Below are 20,941 nucleotides of genomic sequence, written 5' to 3' on the forward strand. Positions count from 1 at the left end.
TGTTAATTGGCCCGTGACAGCCGGAATAAAGACGATTATTTCCTGTTCTCTTTGTAGCTAGTGGGATCAAGTTTGAGTTGATGAGCCTATGTGGTGCTAACTTGTAAGAAGCGTTCCTAAAGGAAGAGGGCAGAAATGCTGACAGGTTTCTAGCTGTGCAGCTGCCTGCAACTTTGATGCGGAAGCCACATACTGAGTAATGGGGGGGGGGGGGACCAATGTCGAGGGAACCTGGGTTCCCGACCCCGCAGCGCTACAGCAGCCGTGGACTGCCTTCCGGACTTTTACACGCACAAGAAACAAAGTTCTATCTTGTTTAAGTCACTATTGTTTGGGGACATAGCCAAAAGTAATAAATAGTGCCAGATTTGAGTCTCAGTTCCTTAACTTAAAAACCCGATGCAAGTCATATACTGAACCTGGTGGCAGTTACAGCTACTGCTAAGATGGAAGCAGTTTCCCATAGAGAACATCATGTGTCCCAACGGCTATTTTACAGGGTGCTTAACTCCAAACATTTGACTTCCCACTAGTAAAGCCTCCAAGTGCACCCAGGCTTTTCGAAAGAAGCATCAAGAACATCAAAAAGTAATTGCCCTTAGGCTAGCTGCTTCGGATGCTAAATGACTGAAATCCCTTCCCATAAGAGAACTGTAACGAGCAATTAAACAAAAAAATGGTTTGTTTTATTTACAAAACTCAATGCATTTTACAAATAACATATTTGCATTCCCTAAGCCTTTTGGAAAGTAATTCCAGTTTGTGCAATGAGTTCACAGAAGAAAGTCTTAAGACATCTCTTAGACATCTTAAACCTAATTAATTCTCAATTTTGAAAGATATTTCACACTATGTTAATAGAGGACTGTTTTTAAATTCAGAAAAACTAAACTCTGTAGTTAAATGTTGCCTTTCCATTATCTTTAACCCAAATACAAACTGGATTAGCCTGTGAAATAATTCCGTTAGATCTGGATAAATTATTTCCACTGCCCCCCACCCCCCTTCCCATGCATGCACAAAGTAAACATGGTAAATTACATTAATGACATTTTATTTCATTTTTTTTTTTTTTTTTTTTTTTTTTTACTCTCTCAACTATTGTTTTTGCTCAATCTGGGGTACAGATAGGTAGGATTCCAGTCTGGGGAAATCCCAAGCCCCTCTACAGAATAGGGAACGACGGGTCAGGGTCAGGGGGATCTCTACATAGGAGGCCTCGTTTGCTAATCAGAACAAGGTTTCCCTTCAGGTCTCAGGACACCTAAAGGGATCAGCTACCACCCTCCTAACAGTCTGGGAAGCATCTAATCCAAGCCTCCAAAAGACAACAGGCTCCTCTCTTTCTCCTCCTCCCTGAATCACTACCTTCATTTTAGTTCCTTCTGAGGTTGATGATGGAGAACAGTTCCTGTGTTCACATTCCAGAAACTGGCAGTGCCATACAAAAATCTTCTGGAACAGGTAAAGAGCAACAAACAATGATACTTTAATTGTGCAAGAGTTTTCATCTCATGCATATGAAAGAAAATAATACTTTTATCACTCGTAGCTGCCATCTCTCAAAAACATAAAATCCACGTCCTGGCTCTTGAGCTGGAGAGGAGAGACAGAGGCATCTCCACTCCAGGTCCACCCGTTTAGCAATGCACTTCTTCATCTCCACACTAGATCTCTCCTCGAAAGACAGTGTCTCTCACGCCCGCTGTCGGTGGCTGTATGGGAGACGCTAAGCTGGAGAAATAAAGTCCAACACCTGACACGGCCAACAAAATCCTAAGCTAAAGAAATGGTGAGGTAGAGTTGAGAGAGTTCAATTTTCTGAGCATAGATCTTTTGGCACATTCTAAAAACTTATACAGACTCCTCAAATCCTCCTCTGGGACACCTTTACAAAGTGCTGGCAACTTAGGAACCCTCGGATCTATTTAAGAAACATCTATGCAAAGCTAACAGAAGAAAGTCATCTGAAGAAATGAATTCCTGGCAGGTGAGCTTATTTTACCCCAATATTGAAGCAAATAAAAACAATGCTATCCATTTGCTGAATTTATTTAAAGAAATCAATTTAGAAATATCATAGAATGAAACGAGACTTCTGACATGTAAACACACTGCCGTATTCCTGAAACAGATGTTAACACCTGATAAAAGCTAATAATCCTCGGCAGGAAAGCTGTCCGTTAGTAAGGCCGGTCTTCAGCAGTTACTAAAACCATTTTGCTTCTTCAGCTTTCCTGGTGTGACAATGCAATACTATCAAACCACAATCAGATATAATAAAGGACAAGATTGGATGGACAGGTCAGTACCATTGGTTACAGCTGTTAAACAGTTTCATTCTTGGCGCCACGTAAAAACAAGCCAATCACATCAAATAAATCATGGCTTTTTTTTTCTTTATCACAATTCACTAAGTGATGTTAATTATGGTCCTTGTCAAACACGTTTGGTAAAGGCTATTTACAGTGTACATGGCTGAGCATGCACTATTTATAGTTACAAAGATACCTGCCAGTTTATTACAATAGAATTACACAGTGCCTGAAAATGGTGAAACATCTCACACGTCATTTAAATCAATAGTCTCAAGCAGAAAACGTTCCTTATTTGACCACGATTGCAATAATTACATGAAAATTCTTATAAAAACACGAATCCCCCTCAAGAAATTGATGCATATTCTACGCACTATAGGTTAAGGCAGTAAAAAAATGTATTCCTGATAACTGGAGGTCTTGACAATGTCAATTAAAGCTGTCTGACTCTAGTTTTTCATTCTCCATCACATACTCAAAGTTCTGTCTGTATGACTAATTTGTGAGATTTCATTTTTAAAGTTGAAGTATTAGCAATGCAGAAGAGTCGATGCTGGAAAAAAGAAACTGCTAGGGAAAAGGAAAAATGTTAACGTGGATTTTGCCTGAAAGTTTTCAAATTCTAAACAAGAGCATTATTTGTGAGTCTGAACCTTACAAGTATAAAACAAATACATATAGTTTACCTTTCTTAATTTAAAATATACTGAACTTTGAACAATTCAAGTAATGTAAGACTATCAAAAATAACTTCGTAAGCCATACAAGCCATCAACTGCATGTTCAATGTTTTAATTAAGAACTTTTTAAAAACTGTAAACTAAACCAGGAGTTTAGTTAACAAATGATAAATGACCTTTATTTGCACTTGTGATTCCTTTAATACAAACGGCTACCAACATAGATGTAGGAGATGGCAGATTATGCATTTGATCAAAGCACTTGGATTTAAGCATAAACAGCCTCAGATGGTCTAAGCTCCGTGCAGAAGACTGCCCACTTGCAGACAGCCCCCTCTCCTCAGAACCCTGGATTCCTCAGCTGCAGAGGCGACAGGGACAAGCTGTTGTAAACAGGGCACTGCTGTAAAACCAGGATATATTCTTAAATTAAGATCATTCTTGTTCAGTTGAAAAGACTCTCCCCACGTGTCTTCCAGCACTGGAGTATATTCTGCTGACCTCTTGATTTCATAAATTAACTTTCCTTTGATTCCATTTTTACGGTGGTTGTGTTCACAGTTTTGTTTTAAAAATTGGTTTAAATTTATATAAAACTCTGTACATGTTCACAAATTATTGCATAAACAGCATAATCTTCCAGACAGTGTTTGCAAACACATGTCCAATTCAGGAAAAATATATTCACGTTTCCCGTCTGGCTTTTTTCTTCTTTTTTATTTGTTTGGGAGATTCCCAGTTAGTTTCAGACTTGGCTAAAGGGGGGGGGGGGGGGGGGGAAGAAAAAGAAAAAGAAAAAAAAAGAAAGAAAAAACAGGAGTAAATACTCCAATGTCTCAAAAATACAAAAGTAGCATTAATGAAAACATGTTTTGAAATCCACTAATAATGCTTCAACCTTTAAGTTTTCAAGTTTCAGTGACAAGTTTTTAGATTATTCTATGGCTGCCTTCCTCTTTTCCTTTGAATCCCAATGTATTACTTAGTTTAATCACATGGAAGATATTTCACTGATTCTGATCTAGAAAACCCATCATTTAATATGGCTCAATCTAAGTAATAAAAGTGATAATGGGCAAAATGGACCCTGAAGGTAGCTGAAGGGACAAAAGGAGGGAAAAGGAGGCAAAGAACAATTCATAGTCCCAAGAACATGTGCACGGAAAACAAGCGGGACCAGACAGACGGACAGGCAAGCATCGAGTCCTCCGCTGTCACCGGCCACCCCTCTTGCTTGGAGTGGTGTCAGCCCACTGGCCCTCAGAGCTGAGGTCCACAAGGTTCCAAGGAGTCTAGCCTTTGCAAAGGAAGGGAGGGTTGCCCTACTAATCCATCAGACTTCTAAGATCAGAAGTCTACTATTTCAGACTTCTAAGATATTAACACTTATAAGTGTATGAGAACATAGAAAAAAAAAAAATGAGGATTACTTACTCTGTGAAGGAGGCACACTATTTTGCTTAGTATTGGACTTGGATTTATCTGTCTCTTGTAATATCGGTGGCACTTGGGAAGAGCTCTTGTCAGAATCACTTTTTGATAAAATAACGGATGGCTCGGTAGAAATAGCAGGTGGAAGAGTCTTGATAGGCTATTTTGGAATAAAATTATTTTAGGTTCTTTTATAAAAAGTTTCAGATAAAATTAAGTATCAGAGTAATACCAAGAGGCTGTTTAGGAATACGTAAATACACCAAGACGGTTTCCAAATAATTATCGGCAGAAACACAACTCATGCCTGCCCTCTAGCAGCATAACCAAGTAAATCTTTACCTACAATATCCATCAATAAAGGTCAAGAAAAAAAATGGATGAAAAGTATTAAAATTACAAGATGTTTACTGAATCTCAAATAAGAGTGAATAATTCCATTTCCATGAGCTTTTATGTTCTTCTTTTGCATTACAAATATATTTTATATGTTCTAGTGATTCAATGTTCTGTCCACTTTTCACCATCTCTCAATTCCTCAAAACTTTTTCAAATGAAAGACAAGAAGAAAATGGCTAATTTCTGAACTTCCAGTGGGTGACATTCCCTCCTCTGTTTCTTGAGAGGTAACTCAAACAGGGCAGCAAGCACTTCCGTTTCCTACCCACAGAAAAAGATGGCATCAGACAAAAGCAGACTGTAGCTACTAGTCCTATCCATTAAAGGAAGCAATAATCCAAATTTTCCAGTTCTATCCAGTCTGGTAGTGAAATTGTAAGGCTGAGGGCCTAGACTCAGACCTTGCCTCTCCTCTCCAACCTGGGAGCAGAAAGGGGGCAAGTCAACTGATTTGCCTAAGTGAGGCCTAACTGAATGGGTGGTTAGGAGAGGTAAGGATGGAAGCTCCAGTATTTGGAGTGCCCTGAGGCTGTACCAGAGGAGGAGGAGATCCATTAATCCTTTGGTGTTACTTATCAACATGATGTGAATACGGGAACAGGGCAGGTGACATCTCTCCTGCCCCTAGTTCTTCCAGGCTCTGTGGATGTTAAGAAAGCTCAACTGAGGGGCACCTGGGAGGGGCACCTGGGCTACGAAGTTGGTTAAGCATCCGACTCTTGGCTTCAGCTCAGGTCATGGATTTGTGATTGTGGAATTGAGCCCCACATCAGGCTCTGTGCTCAGTGCACAGTCTGCTTCAGATTCTCTTTCCCTCTCATTCATTCACTCAAATAATTAATTAATTAAAATTTTAAAAAAGCTCAAAGGAAAAGGAAACCGGAGGAAGCTCTGTACATGCAGGTAATTACTTAGATTCCCTCCTATTTCACATATGCATTTGTCTTGCTCAGTTCAGCTTTCTTAATGTTCTCTATATTTACTTCATACTCAAAAGTTTTAGTATTTATTTCCAGTATTCTCCTCTCTATTGTCTCACTTAATTTATGTTAAATCCCAGAAGAACAGAAATAGTTTACCAGATGGCTTCTGAAAATGACTTCCTAATAAGTAAAACATCAAAATGTCAAATGACCCTTTGCAGCCCTACTATTAAATCTATGCTTGTACTGAGATCACATCCTTTCATCTCAAAAGGGAATTTTTCTCTTAGGGAATTAAAAGCATCAAATCCCAATAGGAAGTATGGTTAAGATTTTATTTTAGCACAAGACCATTACCAATTACTTCTTTTAGTGGTAACTCGGATTCTTTTCTTTTTTTTTCTTTTCTTTTATTTTATTTTAAAATACTTTATTTTTAAGTGAGCTCTAATTCCAGTACGGGACTTCAAGTCACAACCCCAAGATCAAGAGCATATGCTTCACTGACTGGGTCAGCCGGGTGCCCCAGTAACTCAGGTTCCTATCTGAAGCTGTTTCATTAAATATGTATGCTCCACAAAGGCAGAGATGTTTTTTATCTGCTTTGCTCTTGGATATATTCTTAGAACCTCAAATAGTGGGTGGCGTGTAGTAGGTTCTCAATACATTTTTTTGAATGAGCACATAAACGAGCCATGCAACTCTAGTAGGATTTCATATATTTCTATATAATTTGCCTTTCTAGAAATCAGATTTTTAAAAACTATGACTTCTTGTGTCACTGGCCTAGACTTTTAAAATGGTCCCTTCTGACATATTAAAATTTTCTACTGAATGGCACATATTTCAAGAACCTGTCACAAGGGGGCCTGGGCGGCTCGGCTCAGTGGCTGAGAGTCTTGCCTCTGGCTCGGGTCATGATCCTGGGTGCTGGGATCAAGCTCCACACATTGGGCTCCCAGCTCAGTGAGGAGCCTGCTTTTTCCTCTGCCTGCTGTTCCCCATGCTTGTGCTCTTTCTCAAATAAATAAATTGTTTAAAAGAAAAAAGGAAAAAAAAAACAAAAAACAAAAAAAAAAAACGGTCACCAAATTTTAAACAAATGTTACATTTTGAGAAGTTGGACCAGAGTCCTATTATATACTGTGTGCCTGCTTTTAGCAAGATGCAACCAGTTTCATTTCCTCTAAGCAATCTATCCTCTGTATGTTTAGATATGTAATAGGAGAAAATACATTCTTGTGATCCTGGTTTCACCACAGATAGTTATGCAGCTTGGGACAAGGTATTCAACTTCCCCAACTTCATTTATATAATAGATCTTACCTCTCTTGTGGGGCTGTGATGAGGGCTAACTTATTTAGTGTATTTAAAATGCTCAGCATTTAGTGATTAGCGATGCTTAGCACTTAGTGCTTCAATAAAATACAAGTTATGGCACAATTCTTAAGTCATCAAAATTTTATTACTTAAATATCAAAAAATTACCTGGCTATTTTTGATGAGTGCTTCAGCTGGATCACTAGTGCTTATGGTCTTCAAAGAAAAAGCTTTTTCCTGCTTTGGACGGACTTTAGAGGTATTCACTGGAAGCTCTTCTCTAATCTCTTTTTCTAATTCTTCTGTGTCCTACAGAGAAAAGTAGTCTATTAGATGATACAAATCACTCTTTTTTTACTAATTAAAAATCTATTTGGCTTGTAATATCCAAAAGATAGTCCAAGAAAGTAATTTAACTTCAATAACTGTCCAAATAGCTTAGCAGAGCATATAAAAACAAGCATTCAAAGATTGAAAATACACAAGTTCATCTGGAACAACAGTGATCACTCCTGCTATCCCCAGGGACTTCAATCAATTGGGAATTAAAAACCAATACACTCCCATCCCCAAATGCAAACCATTCTAATTTACTAAACCAACTCAAACAAAATAAACTGTTTTTTTTTTCTTTTAAACAAAGTACACAGTGAATTAGGTGATACTCAAACCAAGACTTTAGAAATAACATTTCACTTAATGAATTGTTCAATGAACAAAATATTTGTAAGTATGCACATTCTGTAGATAACTGAGGCTGACATAGAAAGGACATTGCGGTTTTGGCCTCCTGCAGTCTAGCTGCATATGGTCAAGGACAAATCATTTCATTCCCTGAACCTCAGTTTTCTCAACTATAAAATACAATGTGCCTAGATAATTTCTAAGGTCCTATCTAAGCTGTAACATTTCCATTCTTAGGCCTGCAGACTTTAAAAAGGAGTTCCAACAAAGTAATTCTTTTTTTTTAAATTTAATTTAATTTAATTTATGATAGTCATGGAGAGAGAGAGAGAGAGAGAGAGAGAGAGACAGGCAGAGGGAGAAGCAGGCTCCATGCACTGGGAGCCCGACGTGGGATTCGATCCCGGGTCTCCAAGATCGCGCCCTGGGCCAAAGGCAGGCGCCAAACTGCTGTGCCACCCAGGGATCCCCAACAAGGTAATTCTAAAGCACATTACATGCTTGGGTGTGTGAAATAAATATGAACGAGAATATATCGAACAGGACTATCACTGTTAATTGTATTGTTTTTTAGTGTACACATACATACAAACAACTGGCTAGGATTATCTTGAAAGTTTTCTGCCAATACTGGTAATTCATAAAACTTGTTCAGGATGGTAGTGGGTTTAGACAGCAAAACAAATTTTGTTGTGATTTTAAGTTAAATGAATAGCTTTGGAAGTATGTATGTAAGATTTGCAATCTGTACAAAATTAATGTGAACACATCAGTTAGTTCTATCCTAAGCTATACTCTTTTCTTTTTAAAAATATATTTTATTTTGACAGAGAGAGAGAGAGCATGAGCAGGGGAAGCAAGCAGCAGGCAGAAGGAGAGGGAGTAGCAGGCTCCCCGCAGGGCAAGGAGCCCGACATGGGGCTCGATCCCAGGACCCTGGGATCATGACCTGAGCTGAAGGCAGACGTTTAACCAACTGGGCCACGCAGGTGCCCCTCTAAGCTGTACTCTAACAGTAAAGACGCCCACCAACCACGTACACACAAGTAAAATGGACAAATTCCCAAATGTATTATAGGTAGATTACTATGTTCTATATACTTGGCAAAGAATTTCATGATGTCTCATTTAATTTTCAAAGCAACCTATGCAGTTAAGTCACTTTTGCAAAGTAAAACAAAAACTACTAGTTTAGTAAATGGCAAAACTGAAATTTGAATACAGATCTGACTCTAAATCCTGTATACTTACTCCTTGTGATTTATTTAAAAGATTTATTGACCTTGGGGTGGAGGGAGGGAGGGAGGGAGGGGAAGAGGGAGACAGTCTCAAGCAGACTCAGCGCACAGTGTGGAACCCCATGTGGGGCTCCATCTCACGACCCTGAGGTCATGACTCAAGCTGAAACCATGAATCGGACACCTAACCGACTGTGACACCTAGGTGTCCCATACTCACTATTATTTTTAAAAACAGATCAAAGGAGTATCAGAATACCAAAAGAACTTTCACAAGTTAACGACCTCTGCCAGTAAGTTGAACTTTACAGATTACATCTACTGCACAAAATTTCTTCTAAAAGAACTCATCTAATTCACAAACCAGAAAATCACAAAAGTCCAGGAAAGTCTGGCTTAAAAGAGTTCAGACAGTATTATCAAGCTGTCAATAACATTTTTCATTAGCTCACTCAGCTAACAAGAGAAGCACCTCTATTACATAGTTTTAGTTTTTCATATCCATTGATCTCAGTTGCGTTAACCTTAATACCCAACCACTACTTGTGAGAAAAAACTAATACTGAAAATGGATTGGTGTCATTTATGATGGGCTGTGCTTCCCTTAACAAAAATGAATGCAACGCATATTTCCTTTAAAAAAGCCTTATGCAGCAAATTTTCCCAAAGAAAACAATAAACAGGAAAATTATTATGTGGGCTATCCTCTATAGAAACTCTGGCTATGTCCTACATTTATTTACTAACTTATTTTTTAAAAGATTTTATTTAGTTGACAGGGAGGGGAGAGCACAAGCAGGGAGGGGGCGGGGGGAGCAGCAGGGAGAGGGAGAGGGAGATGCAGGTTCCCTGCTGAGCAAGGAGCCGCACATGGGCCGACTGCAGAACCGTGAAATGACCTGAGCTGAAGGCAGACACTCAAAGGACTGAGACACCCAGGTGCCCCTATCTCCTACATTTAGAGGAATAAGAACAACTAGCCGCATGTTGTAAGTAAGGAGTAAGATTTCCGTAATTTGTAATGTAATGGTTATAGAAACCCATGCATACTTCTAGTAATCTAGTATGTTTGAAATTAAAATAGCTTTGCTTTCACCCATATTATAATCTAAAAATTTTCCTAATAGGAGAGACCATGAAAAAAGAAGGAAAATGTAGGAATGACATAAACAAAGCTCCTGTCAGAAGCCAAACAAGCAGAAAATACTAAGTGAAACAGAGCAAACTCAGAGTGGATGACACTTCACTCATGATGCACACGGTTGTTCTAATTGAACTAAACTTCTAACTTGCTAATAAATTCCAGTTATTCAAAAGACATTCTGTGAGAAACACTGTTATCTCCTTTTCCATTTCACCTTAATATAAACCAAAATGTATCTTATTTTATTTTTAGTAACTTTTGGTTTTACATCTTTGGTTATGATTTTTTTAGAACAACAGTTTTTATTACAGTAGGATATAGAAGATCTTTAAAACATTCTGTGACTTTTCCAATACAAGTAAACCTGCTATCTCCTATTATGTCTTTTATTTCTACATATTCTTAGTATCTGCATATTAGCCTTTCACATTTCAGCAGTAGGTGCTTAATGAATGACGTCTGTTGTTCTGATACCCTACCTGTGCAGGAGAGTTATCTTCACTTTGCTTCTTCTTTTTCTTTTTTTTCTTTTTAGATTTTCCAGTTGGAAGAGCTCCCTCTCCCTTTTCTTTATCATCATCTGAAACCTGATGTTAAAAGCAAAATATTAAAGTGAACCAATTGGTTAAGTTTTCATTATTCAGGAATTATGGAATAATTTCATTCATTAGGCTCGGTCTTTATCTTCTAAATGCTAAGAATTAGTAATGAGTAATGAAATATATCTAAAATTACACATTAAAAAAGAACAAGTACATGGAATTTCCTTCTCCTATGTCTATGACAGACCACTTTTTCTTCTTTTTTTTTTTTTAAAAGATTTTATTAATTTACTCATGAGAGACATAGAGAGAGAGGCAGAGGCAGAGGAAGAAGCAGGCTCCACGCAGGGAGCCCAACGCGGGACTCAATCCCGGGACTCTGGGATCACGCCCCGAGCCCAAGGCAGACGCCTAACCACTGAGCTACCCAGGCGTCTCTCTTTTTTTTACATCTTTCATCCCCTCCACGATAAATTACTAGAGCTGTGCAAACCTTGGTTTTTAAAAACTCACTGGTTAGGTCATTCTGTTTTATTTCATAGTTTAAATGCAGAACTATGTGCAGTAAAACAGAATCCTACCCTGTTAAAGAGAATGACAAGCTACTGAATGGGAGAAAATATTTGCAAACCATATATTCAACAAAGGACTTATGTATCTAAGACTATATAAAGAACACTCAAAATTCAATAGTAAACAATCCAATTAGAAAATGTGCAAGATATGAACAGATATTTCACGAAAGAGGACAGACAGATGGCAAAGCACATGCAGAGATAGATGTTCAGTATCATTCATCATTAGGGAAATGCAATTAAAATCACAATGAGTTCACTAGACACTTATCTGCATCTAAAATAAAAAATAGTGACAAGCAAGAGCTGGCAAGGATTCAGAGAAATACGATCATTTATTTATTGTAAGTGGGAATGGGAAGTGATACAGCCACTCTGAAAAATAGTTTGACAGTTTCTTAATATGCTAAATATGTAACTATTTACAACCCAAGGATTATACTCCTAGGCATTTATCCCACAAAAATACTTATGTTCGCACAAAAACTTGTACACAAATGTATATGGCAGCTTTATTCATGGCAGCCCCAAGCTAAAAACAATCCTGATGTCCTTCATCAGGAGAATGGTTTAACAATCTGAAGCAGATCCACACTGTGACTACTCAAAAGTAAAAAAGAGCCAACTAATGAATGCATACAACGACCTGGATGAGTCTCTAGAGAATTATGCTGAGTGAAAAAAAAAAAAAAAAAAAAACAGTATGAAAAGGTTACATGCTGTATTATTCGATTCATAGAAAATTCTTGAAATGACAGAATTATAGAGATGGAAACAGACTACTGGTTGCCAGGCATTACCATGGGGCTGGTGACAGGAGGAAGAGTGGCCGTAACAAAGGGCAACATGAGGGATTCTTGCAGGATGGGAATGTCTTCTATATCTTGATGCAGTAATGGCAACTCCCTAGTTGTGATACTGTACTGCAGTTTTTCAAGATGTTACCACTGGGGGACACTGGGTGAAGAGTCCAGGGATCTCTCTGTATCATTTCTCACAAATGCTTTTCACTCTACAGTTATCTCAAGATAAAAGGCTTAATTTAAAAAACAGAGTGAGACGGAATGTCACTGAAAATAACATCCCATATGACAAAAATAGTGACTTAGGACTTAAATTAATATTCATAGTATGCCTTCACACAAAGCATATAGTTGACTTTTCTATGACAAAGTGCTTTTTGTTTCTCCATGATAGGCAAGATTCCTACTCTACCCTTATAGGAAGAGATGATGGGGTAACTACTACTTCTCTGCTCAGCAGAACAGTCATTAGGATGATTCTGGAGGTCTCACGAACCACCAACTAGTTCACAGAAATTACTAGTAGATGGAAAAAACAAAATCCTACACAAACTTAGCTAAGAGATGTCCGGTACAAATTGGATGCCAGTTGTGGAGAAACTTCCACAGAAGTTTTTTTTTAAAGATTTTTTTTAAAGATTTCATTTCTTTATTCAGAGAGACACAGAGAGAGAAGCAGGCTCCATGCAGGGAGCCCAATGTGGGACTCGATCCCAGGACCCCAGGGTCATAAGCTGAGCTGAAGGCAGATGCTCAACCACTGAGCCAGTCAGGTGCCTCTCCACTGAAGTTTTCACCATAAGCTCATAATGACTGAAATACGTGGAAAAAAAAAAAAAATGCATCCTATGGGGGATATTCAGGTCACAAGGACTCTGGTCATTCTGCTTCTCAGCCAATTATAATCCAATCATAAGAGAAATTTCCTCATGGCAAAACACTATTTTTTGTTCATGGGGAAAAGGCTGAAATCAATTCCATAACATCTTTTAACTCATATCAAATTGACATTTTGCCAAATTTATTTTAGATCATTAAATGTAAAAGACATTACTCATAAAATTCCTTTACACTCCCCCTTCCCAGTCCACACCACCTTCCCTAGGGGTAAACCACTAATTACCAAGAACTTTTTTGTCTATCCAACTAAGTTTTTTAAATAAATTCTGGGGTGTCCACGCATATAAAATTTACATAAATGGTATCATACTGTATCTTTCTGCAAACCTGTCCATCATTCAGCATGTTTCTGAGTCTATTCATGTTGATATCAATGTAACTTATTTCATAAATTTCTAACTTCTAACATGTGATTGTACAAACCCATCACATTTTACTTCTCCATTCCTCCAAGGTGTCCCATTTTTTCTAAGAAAAATGAAAGACAATCTTGGAGTATACTCAGAACACGAACTGCTGTACGTGACAGTCTTTACTCCATTCAGTGGTTCTACTGTCTAATTCTGATCATCAGGCACCAGGAAGTTTCAGGTAGAGAAACAGATTTTTGGTTGTACATTCATTAAACATTCAACAAATACCAGAATGATTACTGTGTGTTACGGGACTGTACCAGGAAGCTTTTCTATCCTAACAGGGTTTATTTTTAGAGCAATTTTAGGTTCACAGCAAAGCTGAGCAGGAGGCAGAGATGTCCATGTGCTCCCCACCCCTGCCATGCTCCCTCCCCAGAGTGGTACAGGTGTTACAACTGATGAGCTTACACGGACACAGGATTATCACCCAAAGCCCCTACAGTTTACCTTAGGGTCGTACATTCTACAGCTTTGGAACAAAATGTATAATGACATCCATTCACCATGCTACAGTGTCTATATAGTTTTACTGCTCTAAAACGCCCTACGCTCTGCCCATTTATCCCTCTCTCTTCCTAACCCCTCAACCTTCGTATCACCTATTAACTGTCCCCCTCTACATTTATTTACACCTTTAGTATAAGTCCCATGGCCACCTATTCCTTTCTCTGGTCTCTATAGATCGGAGGTAATACCATCCTAACTGGATCAAAGGCCAGCCGACAATCCACTCACGCCTAAGGCTCCCCCACCTCTACTGTCAGGATCTTACTCTATGAGCCAAATCTCTCATTTATGTCTAACTTTTACTTGATTCTAGATCCCTTTTCTCTGTGTCTACAGATACATTAAATCACGGGTTGACGAACTCCAAACCTGCCCTGATGCCAGTTTTTGTAAAGAAGGTTCACTTCCTTACTGCTGATGGTTGCTTTTGCACTACCGTATGGAACTTTAAAGTTTACCCTGGGCTAAAGTCTCTATAGCAAAACTCAAACAACCCTCAACAAAACCCTTCCTGATACTACCACCTCACCTTCATTTCCATCCAAACTTAGTTAAAAGAAAAAAAACAAAACTTCTCAACCTACAGCAACATGGTTTTGAGTCTAGGATCTCTAACAAAGCTACTCTTAATCAGCAGAGCGCAAGCGGCACGCTTCTGTCACCCAGCGCTCTCTTCCTTCAGTCTTTCGTGGGCTTTCGTTTCCTCCTTAAAAGCTGGTGGTTTCCCAGATTCCATGTTCATTCCACTGCTCTTTTCAACTCTAGATTTTTCCTACATATTTCACCTACTCTCAAGGTGCTGACCCACCGTATACTAGGAACTTCCAAACAGATCTTTCTCCCTAAGCTTTAACCTGGCACAAAACCAACTTTTCTCAGGCATTTAACATATTCCAGATGGAGCCAATCATCCTTCCCCCAATTAACTAGCCTTTGGTCCTACATTTTCTCTGTTGGGAGCACCACTTCTACCTTCCCCAGTAACCCAAGCAAAAATCCTGGAAGTCATTTTGATGACTCTTCCTCCATTCAACTCTAACCACATGCTCTGTTGATTTTATTTCAACGTATTTTTCAAGTCTATTCAGTATTCCACCTACCATTCTTAGGAGTGACTGTCCTGGACTACTAAGCAACCTCTAACCTGGTCTTCCCGCCTCTATTCACATGTGCCTCTGCTCCTTTTCCTACCTACGTGGGCTGCCGGTGTAGCCCACGTCGAAAAAAACATTTTAGCTTAAAATCCTTCCATTACTTATTGGATAAAATCCAGGTTTTAAATACGTCATTCAAGAACCGCTAGCATCTGATCTCTGCCTCCTTCTCTAGTTTAATTTCTAACTGCTTTTTGCTCTACGTGCTGCCTCTATCTCTAGGATGCCTTTGCTAAAACTCCTAAGTGCTTCCCTAATACCTAATACAAACTGTAACCTTACTTTTATCTGCTGACATGCTGGTCCCCTTCCTCTCCTAACCAGACTGTAGGCTCCTTGAAGGCAGTAACTGTGTCTTATTTATCTTCTCCACTAATACCTGATTCATGGCAGATGTTCAATTAGTATTTGTTGAATACCAGTGGCTCTACTACCTTCAGAGCCTCTTTGGCTTTTCACCCTTATTCCTACAACTAGTCAAGTTTTGATCAGTAGCTTTAGGTCTCTGGTAAACACCACTTCCATTTATTTTTCGAAGCTATCAATTTAGTTCATTATCTCCTACCTGATTCATGTAATTGCCTCTTTACGACTTATCCCAAAATAGCTTCTGAAGCTTCTTGTTTTTCCACTGTATCCAGCCCAAATGTTCCTAATCCTATGAGGATTAGGTTATCCTTTGTTTAAAAGCTGTCATCAGGTTATCACTTACAGAATTTCATGAAAATGTGGCAAGGTACACATCATTCCTTTATTTACTGCATGCCAAGCATGCTGTTAGAGCTACAGACATAAACACTTCATAGTCCCTTTCTTTAAGGAATACAGCCTAATAGGGTAAGATCCTATCATCAACGGACTCCACACATGTGTACTATTTACCTCTCCACTAAACATTACCTATTTTCCTGCATCGATGTCTTTTTCATGGTGTTCTCAGTCTTGTCTGTTGCTATGAAGCCTTCCTTAATCTATCATTGGCAACTGATCTATTCTTTGCTAAACACACTCAGAGTTGATACATCACAACTATTATAATAATTCTCTTAAGAAGAAAGGAACTGTATTTCCTGATCAGTGCCTAATAATGCTTTCGACATATCTGAATCCTCAATAACTTTTGGAAAGAATAAACAGTGATATAGAGAAGGCATGCAGGCATAAGGACTGAAGCAAACAGGGTCAGAGTGGCTCAGAAGCAATTCTACCACGGGATACATTTATAATAGAGAACGTAACCCCTAATAATTCTAATGTAGTTGGGGTGCACAGAGAAACAGACATACCCGCCAATGCCTTTACTCACTTTTTGATCATCAGGAATTGGTTCCTGGGACTTTAGCAGTGAAGCTCTTTCTTCATCTACCCAATTTCCCCACTCTTCTGCTGGTGCATTCCAATCAGAGCTGGGATCAGCAGAAGACAGACCATCTAAAATTTAACAGTGTGAATTAGGTATCTATCATTTCTGCCAAAAGCTAAGATGCAAAAACTACAATTCCTTCTGTTGAACTAAGCTGCAATTTTAAACTATTGCTCTTCCTTCTTTTTCCCAAGCACATTTTAAGAGCTAGAAGAAAACCCAAAAACATGATGGTAAAAAAACCCGCTGCTCCACTTCTGCTAGGCACCTCATATGGCTGAGTAAATGGAATTTCTAAAAAAACTCCCGGAAACTTAAGAATTACCCATTTAACTCCCTAATTCCTTGGTGACCAACCTCCCGACTCAGCTCTTTGTACTGTTTATATGTCTAACTTGGTCAGGGACCTGCTCCTTTTTTTCCCTTGGTCATTCCATTTTTGTACTTGACTTTAGTTCCTAGAATTAGTTGAGCTTATTATACTCCCCCCCCCCAACCCCCCGCCTGTCCCTCTACCCTCCTTAGGAGCTCCTCAAGGTTAGGGTCTTCCAATCCAAGTCATGACAGGATATTTAATGTTTTCTTTCCTCCTATTTTTTTTAAAATAATTACTTTAAGACATTTAATGGCTGTAACTTCCTCTTTAATACTTAACCTGTACTTTCTTACATTCTCCAGATTATTCAATGCTACTTTTAGAATTCCAAAATAGTCAAGTCACTTTCAGGGTTTCTATCCTCTATTCTTGAGAATCTAAGATTCCTTTCTTTCACTCTAGAAGGCCCTGAACTTTACCTCCTTTGCTCATTCTAAAAAGGAAGAAACAATCTTTGGCTTTATCCTGGTTAAGTAGCTCTCAAAGTCAATTCTCTCCTCTCCCTGGATTTCATAAATGCTTCCACATCTACTTCTGCAGCAACTACTTACAGCCAGGTTTCATTTCCAGTGGTTTAAGATGAGAAGGGTTAAGCTCTATTTCTAAATGGTTAACAAGTCATTCTACACTGCTTTGTTGAAAAATGCAATCTTTTCCCATGTCCCATTCATGCTACTTTTATTAACTAGTAAGTTCTTTCACATACACTTCAGCCTATTTCTAGAATTTTTATCCTATTTCACAAATATATTCCTGGGATGGTGCCATATATAACTGTAACTCATTTTAGTAACTAGAATGATGAATCTGCCTGCATTCTTATTTTCTTTGCTGTTCTTTTCTTGTGAACTCTCTTTTTGTTTAAAGGGGCGGTATTATTATATACCTCATGAAGGCTTTAAAACCTATGTTTTGGAAGAAAATAATCATCTGGGAAAAGGCTCACAGAAAAAAAAAAAAAAAAAGAGACAAAATTGTCTGTAAAACATGATCCCAAATTTATATGAGGAAGAGGTTGGAGAAAATAATACAGTAACGAGATATATCTTAAGAGTGGAATTACAGGAATTTCACCTTATTAAGCACTTACTATATACCAGAACTGGAGTGGGGTAGATGCTAGACATACAAAACTGAGTATAATGTACTCCCCCCGCCAACGTGGAGCTCCTGGTCTTATCTCTTCAGAGATGAAGACAGGTAAGTACAAGAGACAAGTACAGAGTGAGACAATCTGTCACAGGGGTATGTAAAGGGAGAAGAGGGGCTAAAACAGTAGAGGATGGAGAGACTGAAAACATAAGAATTTATGGTCTAGTGGGAGAAAAACATGGAACAAGTGATCACAAGTGTGAAGTCTGTTACAATAAAGGAAGTCCACTCCTAAATTTACTACCATGAGCAAGCATCCAGAGGCAGTATTAACTTAACACAGGGGTTAAGAGCATGGACCTTGGAGTCAAAACAGATCTACATCTGAATACTGATCACCTCATAACTACATGATATGGGTCAAATTTCATAATCTTAATGGGTTATACACTAACTTCACAGGACTGCTGAGAAGATTATATTAGATACATATAAAGCAGTGCACAGCAATGCAGTAAGTATTCAATGAGTGGCAGGGATTGTGTTTATGTATCACTGATGATATTAACAATAGAAAGCCCGTTTCTAAGCTATCAGGCATATATAGCTAAGAATTTATTTCTTACAAACCTGATAAATCTCTCAATAAGATACACTGAGAACCAACTGCTCATCTTATATTAAGCTTTCATTAACAACATTGTTGGGAGATCTGAATGCAGATTTGGAAAACTGCTCTCCATATGCCAGGTCTGTAAGGTCTTTTCTTATTAGAATAAAAAAGGTTAGACAAGTGGGTGGGCAATATACTGATATATAAACTATTTTCTTAATAAATATGGTGGTGTGGAGGAATAATGGGTAAAAATCTAGTATTTTAGTAACATTACTTTTTTAAAGGCTTAGATAACTAGAAAGTCTGAGGTATGACTACAGCCTATAGTTTAACTTCTGTAAGAACATTAACAGAAGCACAAATCTCTACTGGCTCTATAAAGCTTTATGGTGATTTTTCCAGGTTTACTGATTGGAGGTTTGTTTTGTGTTAACTGAGATCAAACAGAATCACTTTATAAAACAACAGATCACCTAAACATAAAAGTTGTCACTAGGAGACTTCTCAACAATAATTCTTAAGATTCGTGGGCCTAATATGCTAACAAACCACTTTCCTTTAAGAAACTATGCAGTATAGTGTCATTCATTATATCATTTTCTCCATTTATAAACAGAGTAACTTCTCATTTCTCAAAATTCTCCCATTACTTTGCCAATATCTTTTCAAAGAGCCCTATTAGTGTCTTTTCAAAATGGTAAGGAATTTCTTTATTTACTTTGCTTAAATAATATTTTAGGTTTAAGCATCTCACAGCTAATCTCTTGTTTTACATCAGTAAAAAATTTGCTCAGATGTTTCTGGTCAGAACTTACTTTAATATTAAGTTTAATACAACAAAACAATTATGTCAGAAAGAATCTCCAGTGTTCAAACAGACAATACTAACGAACTCCACTGAGAAGGTGAATGTCGCCCCAGAAGAATATCAACAGCTCCACTGCACGTACTGGGTATTTACTGAATATATTCTTAGTGTTCTAAGTGTTCTATATGGACTTTATCATTTAATTCTCAACAACTGTGGAAGAAGAACTATTATTTTTACAGATGATGAAACTGAAGCAAACCACGCACCTGTCCAAGGGCCAAGGCTAAGATTCAAACCCAAGTAGTCTGTCCTCAAAGCTCATGCTCTCAACCCCTTTAACTATGCTGCAGCAAATTCACTCACTCTGGTATGCCAACAAGAACAGAGTTCTATTCAAAATCTGACTTTTATAGGGGTTATGATGATGTTCTTTTATGATCAAGACAATCGATAAGAGTAACATCTGTCTTAAAAAACGTTACCTTCTGTACTTTAGCATCTTAACTTTATATTCAAGTGTTTGGCTAAATCCAAGGCCTTTTGTCAGATAATGATGTTTATGCCTCAAACCAGAGGGTCGATATATTAATCATATCACACTATTAAATGTAACGCTAGTGTGTATGTATGTATCTACGTATACATACATACACACATATATACATACTCTGTGGATTAGTAATTTCAAATACTAAATCATTCATTTTGTAAATGTAGAAGGAATGATTAAGTTCATGGAGTACTAAAATAAGCCACATTAAAGATGGTAACACAAAAAATAAAAAATCACAGAAAAAAAGAGGTTAAAGAGAAACTGGATTTAACAAGACTATCAACAGCCTAATCAATGAATGATGGGGTTTCTGATACTTTAGCTTTCAGTAGAGTCCTGTGGATACATCCTTTTCCTTCAGTCTTTTATTTTAGCAGCCAATCATGTTTTCCATGTTATAAGATTCTATTCTGTGCAGAGCTGATCATTCTTCCCAAAGTACAGAGACTATATTTTCCAGCATTGTTATTTTCACATCTTGTAATACCTTGGATTTACAGGATGCTTTATAATTTGCAAAAAGCTTTCATGTTCATTATCGCATTAAAACCTCACAACAATCTAGAGAAGTAGATATAAGAGATTATTTGCTCCATCTTACAGCTCAATTAATCTAGATTCCAAGATAAGTGCTGAAGTCCAAGCCATACGAGGTACTATGTTTTAAAGTGATGGCTAGAAGTAGGAAATACCTTTTCAAGTAGTACACCAATCCCACCACCCTAATCTTTAGCCAGCAATTCAAGACTTCTTATAGCCTAATCTACCTTTTCATCTCACTTCCCTTAATCTGTAAGAACTGTGCTTCAGCTAATCTACAGAGACTAAGTAGTCGACAGACTAATGTTTGTATTGCACTGCAAGTTTACCTTCATGATTACAATCATCACTAGGGTAGGACCACGTGGTGGATAAGAGCATGAACTCTGGAGCCAGACTACCATAGTTTGATACCACCACCTCCATTTAACTGGCTGTGTGATCTGAGTGAGATAACTTTCTTTGCCTCAGTTTCTTCATCTGGGAAGTGTGGGGAAAAAAAAAATCACCTACCTTTTAGAATTGTTATAGGCATTAAAATAAGTTAATAAAATGC

At 38.0% G+C, this 20,941-nt stretch overlaps 1 protein-coding gene across 6 annotated transcripts in view; it reads right to left on the bottom strand.

The window, feature by feature from the left end:
* Window positions 1-664: 664 nt before the first annotated feature.
* The window catches only part of MTDH (metadherin), a 56,645-nt gene continuing 36,368 nt past the window's right edge, over window positions 665-20,941 (bottom strand). For all 6 annotated transcript variants that reach the window (XM_077876162.1, XM_077876159.1, XM_077876157.1 and 3 more), the window contains 5 exons: window positions 16,341-16,465; window positions 10,617-10,724; window positions 7,240-7,380; window positions 4,433-4,589; window positions 665-3,753 (listed from right to left, as the gene is read on the bottom strand). In XM_077876162.1, the coding sequence (XP_077732288.1) occupies window positions 3,683-3,753; window positions 4,433-4,589; window positions 7,240-7,380; window positions 10,617-10,724; window positions 16,341-16,465 (602 nt within the window). In that variant the 3' untranslated portion in view covers window positions 665-3,682. The remainder of the gene's footprint in view (window positions 3,754-4,432; window positions 4,590-7,239; window positions 7,381-10,616; window positions 10,725-16,340; window positions 16,466-20,941) is intronic.

Source organism: Canis aureus, chromosome 28 (assembly GCF_053574225.1).
Source record: "Canis aureus isolate CA01 chromosome 28, VMU_Caureus_v.1.0, whole genome shotgun sequence".
NCBI classification, from domain to species: domain Eukaryota; kingdom Metazoa; phylum Chordata; class Mammalia; order Carnivora; family Canidae; genus Canis; species Canis aureus.